The sequence below is a fragment of the Lepisosteus platostomus genome, chromosome 7 (genome assembly GCF_059453375.1).
Source record: "Lepisosteus platostomus isolate fLepPlt1 chromosome 7, fLepPlt1.hap1, whole genome shotgun sequence".
Taxonomy (NCBI): Eukaryota; Metazoa; Chordata; class Actinopteri; order Semionotiformes; family Lepisosteidae; genus Lepisosteus; species Lepisosteus platostomus.
The window spans coordinates 16,611,151-16,622,401 of NC_142617.1; the positions used below are offsets into that span (position 1 = coordinate 16,611,151).

General features: G+C 40.8%; 1 protein-coding gene across 5 annotated transcripts; it reads right to left on the minus strand.

Annotated features, from left to right (window-relative positions):
• Positions 1-575: 575 nt before the first annotated feature.
• slc25a15a (solute carrier family 25 member 15a) lies at positions 576-10,215 on the minus strand. Of its 5 annotated transcripts, XM_088639537.1 has the most exons (9): positions 10,015-10,213; positions 9,501-9,802; positions 8,634-8,887; positions 7,720-7,860; positions 4,545-4,803; positions 3,848-3,985; positions 3,148-3,320; positions 2,395-2,553; positions 576-879 (listed from the first exon to the last, which is right to left on the minus strand). In XM_088639537.1, the coding sequence occupies exons 4-9, from the start codon at positions 7,772-7,774 to the stop codon at positions 758-760; spliced, it is 906 nt and encodes a 301-aa protein (XP_088495663.1). In that variant the 5' UTR covers positions 7,775-7,860; positions 8,634-8,887; positions 9,501-9,802; positions 10,015-10,213; the 3' UTR covers positions 576-757. The 5 variants fall into 5 exon arrangements, with proteins under 5 accessions (XP_088495663.1, XP_088495664.1, XP_088495662.1 ...); XM_088639538.1 differs by lacking the exon at positions 9,501-9,802; XM_088639536.1 differs by lacking the exon at positions 8,634-8,887.
• Positions 10,216-11,251: the final 1,036 nt, after the last annotated feature.

Consider the following 11,251-nt stretch of genomic DNA (forward strand, 5'->3'; position numbering starts at 1 on the left):
AACACACAAAATGTATTTCTTTGAAAAGCAACCAAAAACTATTTAATTTTTGTTTGATATCTCCAGATCGGGACATAATTCACGAGATGGCCAATTTACTCAACTTCTGTCACTCTTCTCTGCATCACCCATGAATTGTTTATTTTTTTATAATTTAAAAATAGATGAATATGTTTTTCATGCTCCTCTATTTAAGAATTGACAAATGTTGAGCAACCCTCAGTCCAGAAAAAGGAAGAAGGAAGACGAAACACAAGTGTGGTCAAGCCAGTAGAGATAAGCTATTGACTGGGTACTGATGCCATTTACTAATGGTATCAGTGAAGACTGGTGGGGAAAAAAATAAGGCTGTAAAAAATGGGAAAAAATGACTACATGAAAAAAATATTCACAATCACTCCTTTCGTACATGGCATCTATTAAAATCTCTGATACTGTGAGACTTTTTCACACAGTGGTTCCACGTAAGTCAGAAGACATTTAAAACCATCTAGTTAAACCAGATTGTCCATTACCTTCTATAGTCGTGTACTGAGATGCAAAACAGCAGCTGTGTGTTCAGTACAGCACAGATGGAGATGGGAGTGGGAAATTTTAATAACCAGGTGTATTTCGATTTCGACTGGAGTGTTTCGGAGCTAAGGATGGGGCAGTACACACTTTTTTAGAGACATAAAAACAAAAGCAAGTTTCAAGTTAAGAAAGCCTTTCAAGTAGAAAGGCTGGGGTGGGGGACGACCTGAGGTAGGCTGAGAGATCAGCTGTCAAACTGTTTCATCATCATCTTCCTGCTGAGCTCGTAGGCTAGGAAGAGCGCTCCATTGGCTGGGAATGTCCGTATCATGGTTGGGGTCAAACCAGAATACAGTGCCGGAATGCCTGGAAAGGGAGAGTGTATTTTTGAACATACTGTACTCTTTCTTTTTTTTATAGATATCTTTTACTCTATATTACCCCCAAGGTGTTCCCAAAAGATGAAAAAGATTGGCATGTCATGTCATGTACCAAAAATTATACCATACGGTGTCGCAGGAAGCCGGGCCTACCCAGCAAGCAATGAGCGCAAGGCAGGGTACAGCCTGGACGGGCTGCCAGTCCATCACAGGGCAAGTGCAAGCCAATCATACATGGAGACAATTTGGAAGCCACAGTAAAGACGAGGGGGGAAATTTGGCCCGGCCACTGGGATATGTCCCTACTCTTATCGAGAAATGCCCGAAGATCTTTAATGACCACTGAGAGACCTCGGTTTAATGTCTCATCCGAAAGACGGCGCCAACTACGGTATAGTGTCCCACCACTATACCGGGGCATTAGGACCCTAACAGTCCGAAGGGTGGGTGCCCCCCGCTGGTCCCACTAACACCACTTCTAGCAGCAACCATAGCTTCCCAGGAGGTCTCTTATCCAGGTACTGACCAGGCTTAACCCTGCTTAGCTTCAGTGGGCAGCCAGTTGAGAGCTGCAGGGTGAAATGGCTTCTGGCTTGAAACAGATGGTAATATTTGTAATTTTTAATTTAACAATATAAGAGCATTAAAGTGTCATTTTGTTTTAAAATAAGCAAAAGCAAAAATAAGACCAAAACGAAGAAGACGAACAGTAATCCCTTTTATATTAAAAATCCCTTTTATAAGCCAGCAGCCATATCACCCTGCAAAGCCAGCAGCCATTTCACCCTGCAACTCACAACTGGCAGCCCACTGAAGCTAAGCAGGTGTGAGCCTGGTCAGTACCTGGATGAGAGGCCTCCTGGGAAAAACTAAGGTTGCTGCTGGAAGAGGTGTTAGTGGGGCCAGCAGGGGGCGCTCCCCCTGTGGTCCATGTGGGTCCTAATGCCCCAGTATAGTGAGGGGGACACTATACTGTAAACAGGCGCCGACCTTCAGATGAGACGTAAAACCGAGGTCCTGACTCTGTGGCCCCAGGGCGTTTCTCGTAAAGAGTAGGGGTGTAACCCCGGCATCCTGGCCAAATTTCCCATTGGCCCTTACCAATCATGGCCTCCTAATAATCCCCATCTATGAATTGGTTTCATTACTCTGCTCTCCTCCCCACTGATAGCTGATGTGTGGTGAGCGTTCTGGCGCACTATGGCTGCCGTCGCATCATCCAGGTGGATGCTGCACATTGGTGGTGGTGGAGGGGAGTCCCATTTACCTGTAAAGCGCTTTAAGTGGAGTGTCCAGAAAAGCGCTATATAAATGTAAGCAATTATTATTATTATATTAGGGAACACAGCCTTCTGCTTTACCTAGGACATCATACAACGGACATGCAAAATCTATCTATAACATGAATACTATGGGAAATGGGAATATTCTATTACTGTTAGTGTTGTTCACTGTAATATTGTTGGACCTTTATTATCCAGTGGGCACTAAGGGGTGTTACCTTCATTCCTGACAATGCTATTGAAGGTCTTGAGGAAGCCTGCCTGCTTGCCAGCCATGGACAGGACTTGGATTCTGGATTTGACACAGTCAATGGGGTACACTGCCAGCCAGAGACAGGCACCCCCAAACCCTCCGCTGAACATCACGGGGAGCACTCCTGTACAGAGCAAAGCCACACAATCAGAACAACAGGAAGTCCATATGCACCGTGTGAATGCTTCATGTTTCACATTTTAAAAATAGGGATTGCTTCAAATTGACGAGATCAAAATGTGTTAAATTGCAAGATGACACTTCCTGCCTTTTCCTTTACTTTCAATCATGTCAGTTTTAAGTGTAGATTGATTTGAAATGAAAAGCCTTTTCTAAGAGTCTGTATTACATAATTTCATGTTGCATTTTAAGCAGGATTTCTCATTGTTTATTACAGCAACTGCTCTAGTTTTATAGTTCAACATGATCCATGACTAAAACAAAACAATGTGATCATCAAGGAAGCTTACATGATCAGGGACAAACACAAAAACAATTTCATCATCAAGGAAGCTTACATAAATCATCAAAAACTCATCTTCATGACTAACTCGCAACATAACAAACTCAACTAATGATTTACAGTCACTTCTGGTTGTCCTACCACACAAAAAGTTCAGCTCTCATTGAAAGGTAAGAGACTAAAATCAAACAAGAAGTGAAATGATTTTTAGAAAAGCTGATAATTTAATAGAAAAGTATTAGTATGGTATAGTACCTAGCTCTTCCTTGGTTTTCCCCCTGGATGCAAAAATGGAACGGCTGAGCTCGTAGCCCCCGAAGAAAAAGAAGTATCCGGGGATCTCTCTCACCAGAGTGCTGCTCAGGCCTCGGTACATGCCCAGAGGCCCCTCAGACTGCAATATTGCCTTCACCACAGACCACACCGAGCTGAACACAGAACAGGACTGTCACCCGTCAGGTTCTGGCATACTAACCCAGGTTTTACAGCGGACTGTCTTGGGTCTTGTGTTCCAAATTAAGGATCTGCAGTTTTCACAAGCATCTTTATATCATCAACTGCTGGGAAGGCTGATCATTTTAACCAGTTACTGTATGTCAGAGGTACACAAGTCAACACTAGCACTCCCTTTAAATTAACTACAGCTTAAGAGTTGAAGGGAAGTTAAAACTGATGGTAATAAGGAAATGAGAAAACCTAGAACAACAGGATGTGTAAATGTGAGTGGTCATGAATATCACATTACAACACTGTCCTGTTTCTTAAAAGTTTATGCTTACAACGTAAATACACGGTGGTAGGTAAGTTAAGTTTGATACCGCCTGTGAGACAATGTTGACCAAACTCCACTTTCTCGAGTAACAGCAGGTGAGATACAGATATAGCTTACACAAATACAATGAAAAACATCAAGGTCAAACTGTCTGAGCTACAGCCTCTCCCTTACGGTACTTACTTCTGCCTTTCAGCTATCTTGCCAGAGGCCTCCATTTCGTACATGGCCTGTAGACGACACTTCACCAGTTCGGTGGGACACAAAACCATTGAGGAAAAGATAGAGGCCAAAGAACCTGCTGCCGCATTCTCAAGATCACTGCAGGGAAACAAAACCCAGACATGGCCTGTCTCCATCATCTTAACACAAGCCAACTCTGAGACTTCACCGGTGAAAACCAGGAGCTCCTTGAGGTCTTCTATGTGTGTATATACTGTACTGAGAACACCTGCTCTCTCCCAAGTCAATACATGCCTAATACCGGAAGACAACACTTAAAAAATACACTCTGAGAGCAACATCAAAGGAAATAAAGGTTTGAAATGAGTAGTACTGTCCTGAAAAATATCTTCTTGTTATTGCAGAACTATTAAGTATTTTTTAAATGGAGTTTCAGTTAATTGATATATTATGCCATCCCAGAACTGCTGTGAATTCCAAGTGGAACCAAAATTCTAAATATAAATAGCATCAAATGGTTCATTCTTACAGTATATACTATTGCAGGATCTTTTATCCTTTTAACACATTAATTACTAAATTGGTAACTGATTAAAGTGCTGAAAAAAACAACTAATTCACAATCATTGGGACCAAAGATTTGCAATGCAGGCCTACAGCATCCCTACCCCTGACAAGACCCTGAAAGCAACCTCACCTGAGCACAGCGGCGTTGTCTCGGCCCAGGACCTTCCGAACCACCTGCTGGCAGAAGCCGTAGCACATGAAGAGCACCGAGTTCTCTGCGATGTTGGCCATGAGGGCCGGGGTAGTGCCGTGGTAGAGCCCTCTGAAGCCCACCTGCTTGTAGGTCTTCACGAAACAGTCTACAAAGCCCTTGTACATCATGGGGAAGGTCTGCATTTTCACCTTGGCTGTGTCGAAGGGCTGCCCACTCAGCACACAGGCTGTACCTCCTGAGAAAGAGGGCAGCTGGATGTCACATATCTTCAGATAACAAAAGCTGAAATATTCTAAGGCAAACCTCAGTTGCAGTTGTCTATTAGCTAGCATTCTTCTTCCTAGAAAACTAAGATCCATCCATATATACAGCGTATAGGGATTCATTAATAACAATTAGAGGTTAGTTCCATTATGAAAAGTAGAAAGAAAGAAGGATAAACACAACACAATTCCTGCTGTAGAATTAACTTCTATTTGTTCCTTTGCAGCTCCCTGTTCTAAACTTCTACTTGTTCCTTTGCAGCTCCCTGTTCTAAACTATCTGGATTATTTTAAGTGTAGTAATAATACTCTGTTTCTGGAATAGTTTCCTCTTTATTAAAACAAGTTTAGGCATATGTTTGAACTTCATTTTCCACATTAACAAGGTGTCAGCTCAAAGGATCATTAAACTGGTGAGAACCAGTTTGGCGTTGCATTGCCTATTTCTTTGAATGGCCTATATTTACTACCAACTGCCCGAACACCTCATTTCTCTCTTTCCAAAGCATGGCTGAAAGAGGGAGGCACCATTTATGCTGCTAAAAAAAGATCTCAGAACCATACAGAATTGAGATAGCATCAAAAGACCAAAGATGAGGGCTCCTGTTTAAACTGTAAAGGTGTTTGTTTGGGGTGCAGAATGAGCCCTACAGTCCAGATATGTCTGGATAAAGTCTGGACTGTGTTATCAGCCACCTCTGAATGGTTTATTACATTTAGCAGTGCTTAGTTGGCTGAATCCTGTAGGACATCTGTGAACTGTAACATGCTGGGAACCTGTGAGCTAGGGGTGTTGTTAGTAGATGCCGCACTACTCCACCGGTCAATGTTAACTCCTGCAGGGTCCCATGTTTCTGGTAAAAAGTGTGTGCAGTCTTCACTTAACCCCATCACAGGACTGCAGGAATTGAACCCAGGGCCCCAGAACTTCTAGACAGCAATGCTACAGGCCGTTCCAAATTTGAAACATTCAGATAAGGAAACCTAGGAAGTCAAGCCAGATTACTGTCTCCATAACTAGTCAGCATTGGGCTGTGACACACATTTAACTGAGAACTAAAAACTGCTGCTTTTTAATTTAAAGTTAAAGGTTAACTTGATTAATATTTACCTTTAAAAGTTTTAACCTTTCAGTCTTTTATTTTCTCAGGCAGACTTCTGCTGTAGTTTGTTTTACTTACTTCACAACTGTGCAACAACATGGAATGTTTTTCACTCAGAGAAGCATTTCAAATTCTTTGCTAGAAGGATTACACAGATTATTGGGGAGCTAACTGAACCAGGCTCTTTCTGACTGACCATCATGTCTTTTGTTCCTAAACAATTCCCTTTGGATATGCAGTGCTGATCCAAGCATTTTTTATACTGCCTATAGATTTGTTTTCGGAGGAAGCACAGACCTATCTGCTCGGGAGATCTGGCTCCATGGTCTGTTTTATCCTACAGACCAGGCTTGTATTCCTGAACTCCGACTATCCTCCCATTCATCCATTAATAAAAACGTGTTAATCCTGATAAGGCGTGCCACATCCAAGCCAATTCCAGAAGCAAAGAGTACAAGGCAGGATTATGCCCTTGACAGGATACGAGTTGATTGCGAAATGCACAAGTAAAAGAGAGCTGGATCCCAGTGTAATTTTTTTTTAAAGTTACATCTATCCCCATTTTGTTTTCATGCATGTGTTTTCTTAATAAGACACTTATGTTATAAACTGTCACATAGACATTTTAGGCAGGCAACTGAAGCAGCCACACTGAAGTGCTCATGTCTGCTTTTTTAACATGCAAAGCTATTCTTTGCGCTTATAAAAATTTTTTTTTGCATATTGCCAAGGTGGCAGAGGTGAAATCAAGGAAAGACTGGTGGCTCAAAACATGAATTACAAAGTAAGCCCATACTTTGACTCTACACTGACCCTTTAGCCAACACCATGTGTTTGTGTAATAACAGATATGATTTCCATCTTATTTTAAAGGTGAAATACACACTACTCCAAAAGACATTCATGCCTTTGTCATGACAAACAAGTCAGAATATAGCGACTAGTGTACATTTTGAACAACATACTTTGTTAACCTAAAAATTTGAATTACTGCATAAAAATACTTTCTGAACTGAAAACAATACAAAAGTGTAGAAAAAGAATCTTATAAACCATCTAATGTAAGTATTTCTGAATTCAGTTTGGCTTTATGATAGAATATAGACTCTATGAAAAATTACTCTTAATGAAGACAAGCGACTCATGACAGGTTCGCGATTGTGATGGTTGTTGCATGTAAGTATTTCACCACAGAGTGCACAAAGCTTGAAGTCCAGAATTTCCCAGAACAGGTAAAACATTACACCAAACCCCTGTTAGTTTGTTGGCAATGGTGTAGACAATGAACATAACTGGCTGAGCACCACTGAGTGTAGGATTTGGATGATCTGGTCAGGATTCACTCAGGAATGAAATGAAACAGCAACCCTGCAAAACATGCCTTGACAAATAAGCCCCTCTTCCAACTGGCACAGAACCTCTGTATTTAACTGTATGTGACCGCATAGCCTGTGATAAGTTAAAAGATAGAGGGCTAGACATTGGGAGGCTGAGAAGATATATTTTGGATATTTCTTAACAGGCGATTCCAAAATGAAGAAAATGACATCACACCATGTCCATAGCTTGGATATGTCCCAAGATAAAGTAATCAAAATGTCAGCGGACAAGCCCAAAACCTTAACCATGAATGCTCCATGGCTTCTGAAGCACTGCTCTGCCATCTGAAATCCAACTGTAACAAAAATATGTATTTTTCCCCCAAAAAATTGAGAGCAGTCTTGTGACTGGTCTGCCCCAGACTGGCGTGGAATAAAACAAAGGCCAAGTGGAGTGTTACATTACCGAAAGCCCCAGCAGAGAGGTCAATGATAGCCTGGACAACTGGATGAGGAGCCATTATGGTGTTAGGTCGAAAGGTTTCTGAGGAATCCTTTGCACAGAGGTCCCCAGCCCCAACTTCAACTCCTACGTCAGTCAAATAACCTACAGCGAAAGAAGGACCAGACCTGTTTTCAAATGGCACTTTAACACAAGACTTTACAAAGCATATCCACTGATGAGGCTCATTGGGTGCAAATGCCGTAAGTGGTGAGAAGGTTTCTGAACTGGGCAAAAAACATGGTAGAAAAGAGAACGTAGAGCCAGAACCATTAAGACTGCAGAAATACCTATCTTTCCCGTTATGTTTTTTTTAATAAGCTATATCCCTTTCCTGGAATACTTCTAGCTTAGTTAAAGGAAACAGCAAAGAGAAGTGGTTCTAGTGTCAATGAATGTGGGCATTTTATAATTATATAATTAAATTGTAAACTTACAATTTCATTATCTTTTACCTGATTAATTAGTCTGCCAAATTTACATTTTCTGTTAATGGGACTTTTAGAAATCTCTACGCTGTGTATATAACAGAAAATAAAACACAAACTTGAAACACACAACACCTCATTTTCAAATCAACTCCAATATGCTATTTCAGCTACTTTTAACAGGCAAGTGATTGTTAAATTAAGCCTCAATTACCACAATGAAATAAAACATAATAAATTAAAGCACTTGTTTTTTTTAATTTTAAGTATCTTTCCAGCACTGGTACTTTTTCTATAAACCCACTACCACTTCCACCATCCCCGAGCGCCTCAGCTTAGTAAACACTGTCTTACTATATATAAACAAGCAAACTTCACCTTCAAGTTAAACCTATGTGACACAACCATAAGCAACAAAGACGGCAAAAACAAACTGCATCTTCCATTTACTTGGAATGGAGTCACACAAACAGGGGTGTCCTCTTCTGGTTATAATGGACTGGTGTGTCTGCAGATCTTCATTCCAATGAAGTTTTTAACAAGCTGCTTCAAGCTGCTTCATCAGTCTCTACAGGTGCTGGTTCTTTTGATAAACAGAGACATCCCCAGCCTCAGGGGCAGGGCTTGGACAACCCCTGTTTTGTAGTCATATTACAGCTGCTCTTGTACTGCCTGTTCCCCACAGTAATGGCAGGGCAGCATTCCTGGATGGAAACATGCGCAATAAGAAACAAAATTGGTCTGTCCCATTCCTTCCTCCATTTTCTAACTGCTTTATCCAATACAGGGACACAGAGGCACCAGAACCTATCCTGGCAAGCAACAGGTGCAAGGCAAGATACACCTTGGAAGGATGCCAGCCCTTTTCCCAGAAGCCAATTAACCTAACAGTATAATTTTGGAATGTGGGACAAAACCGGAACACCTAGAAAAAAAGAAGCAAACACAGGAGGAACATACAAACTCCACACAGACAGCACCCCAGGTTCCAAGCCAGGACTTCAGTGGAGGAGTGCTAACCCCCACACCATTGTACTGCCCCAGGTCGGTCTGTACCCTGTTGAGGAAATATTTTGCGACACATTGATCAAATACCAGGTGCATGTCTTCAGGCTGCACCTGTGAAACTACCAGGTTAGAAACGAGTTGCCACTTTTTACTTTCCAAAGACGGATTTGGCTTTTAAATTTACAAATAAAAATGCTACAGTAGATCTCTAAAATAGATTTTTTAGATTCAAAGCAATAGATTCAAATCAAATAGATTCAAAGCAATAGCTTGAACACAAATACACTGCGCTCATTTGTCGTGCCTTACCTTTAATTTCAGCACAAACCTATACACGAGAGATGGAACTGATTATATCACAGAGATTTCCTGGTATCGTGTAACATTGCATGATCAGGTTCTAAAAAAGTTGCTCTTTGAAGCAGTAATGCAACAGCAACAGTAAAAAAAAAAACTATTCTTCCATCATATCCAACGTTGTTAAAAATCCAGCGATCGGAATGCTCATCTCTTCAATACTCTGGTTTGCTGCACATAACACGTGCACTGAAGTAACATCTCGGGTCCTTCCCTGTTTTTGGAACTGATGTAACGCCTTCAAGTGTTACAGCCTTATAAAATGGAAAATATGTAGATAACAGCTGGACAGTGACATACCATCAAAAGAGATGGTTCTTGTAGTACATAGTGAACAAAAATCACATCAAATACAGTACATAGCGGAAATAAAAAGCAGCACATTCAGTTTTGCGTGAGAGGAACAGAATGAACACCCAATCTGACGTATTAGCACAGTTGCGAAATTAACAAAAACGTCACTCACTCAATTTCTCCCAGCAGTGGGATCACATAAAAAGCAGATACATCCTTCGAAATTAACTCCGTTCATCAACTGGTGTGGAATCAATGACAATGATGGTACCACAGGACATCCTCTGTTACCAGTTACCGTCACAGCCTAAGCTTCCAAGGACTCGCAAGAAAAGTGTATGGGGAGCGTCTTAGAGCCCGTCTGATTTGTGGCTGAGAAATACACATACCATAATCAGAGCCAACACGCTCTCTCTGATCATGTTATTGCACAACTCAGCATACGTGTGTGAAGTAACTTCATACCTTGGTTTTCGACACACGAGCGGCTAAACAGGGTCGGCGTATCCAACGAAAATTTCAACATCTTACTTTAAAGGCGAAATCGTTTGGAATTCCAATAGCAGAGGCTGAGAGATCTTGTCCAGCCAGACTTAACGATCAATTCAGTTTCACTAGTCAATAAAGCACCATGAAAGGCAAAGTGTGGCTGTTGATTTTATTTTACGGTTTTGTCTCCTAAAGCGAATTTTAATCAATAACATTTAAACTGCTCTAATACTGATAAATGTATAATAAATAAAAGAGTCTAATGCATGAATTAATAACTAGAAAAATGTATTTCTGGGACTGGGCTGAGACCATTAACAAAACTGCAATCCAGGCAAACCTGGGACGTTTGATCTTTTATAAAGTATTCTTCGTACCATGGTTTTAAATGAACCAATCCGCAGTTTATTCTTCGATCTAATTTTGAAAGAAAAAAAAGCCTTTTTTATTTTATGCAGTGTGTAGGTAGAGATTATTGCAATTTAAGAGGATATTTGAAAAGCAAAAATATTGTTTTCTATATAGCGCCATTCAATCCACCGCATTGTCAAATGGATACTATATTAATACTAGGGATTTGCACAAATCATTTTAACAATTATGTTATAATTTAGGTGGGTAGCTGCGTCAGCATGCGTAGGCTGCAAAAGAACATGTGATAGGTTTATTCCATGCTGAAAAAAAAAGTGAAGAAGGCTTCTCGGCCGAAACGTTGCGTTTTTTCTCCCTTTTTTTTCAGCATGGAATAAACCTATTACATGTTATAATTTAGGCTACCATCAAATGTTGCATTGTGCACTACTTGCAAACAAGTTATTCAACATAGTTCCTTAATCAACCTGTTTTGTATGTAGGTGTTCTAAATTAGTAAACCAAATAGTCTCCATGGTATTTTTATGAAACGAAATATAATCCGCGGA

What these genes read in the sequence shown, in the direction of transcription:
- slc25a15a (XM_088639535.1), bottom strand. Translation starts at nt 7,774, where the DNA reads ATGGCTCCTCATCCAGTTGTCCAGGCTATCATTGACCTCTCTGCTGGG. An exon ending in AAGATAGCTGAAAGGCAGAA is followed by an intron (nt 3,321 to 3,847) that starts GTAAGTACCGTA and finishes TTCTGTGTTCAG; the next exon opens with CTCGGTGTGGTCTGTGGTGA. An exon ending in GAAAACCAAGGAAGAGCTAG is followed by an intron (nt 2,554 to 3,147) that starts GTACTATACCAT and finishes TGCTCTGTACAG; the next exon opens with GAGTGCTCCCCGTGATGTTC.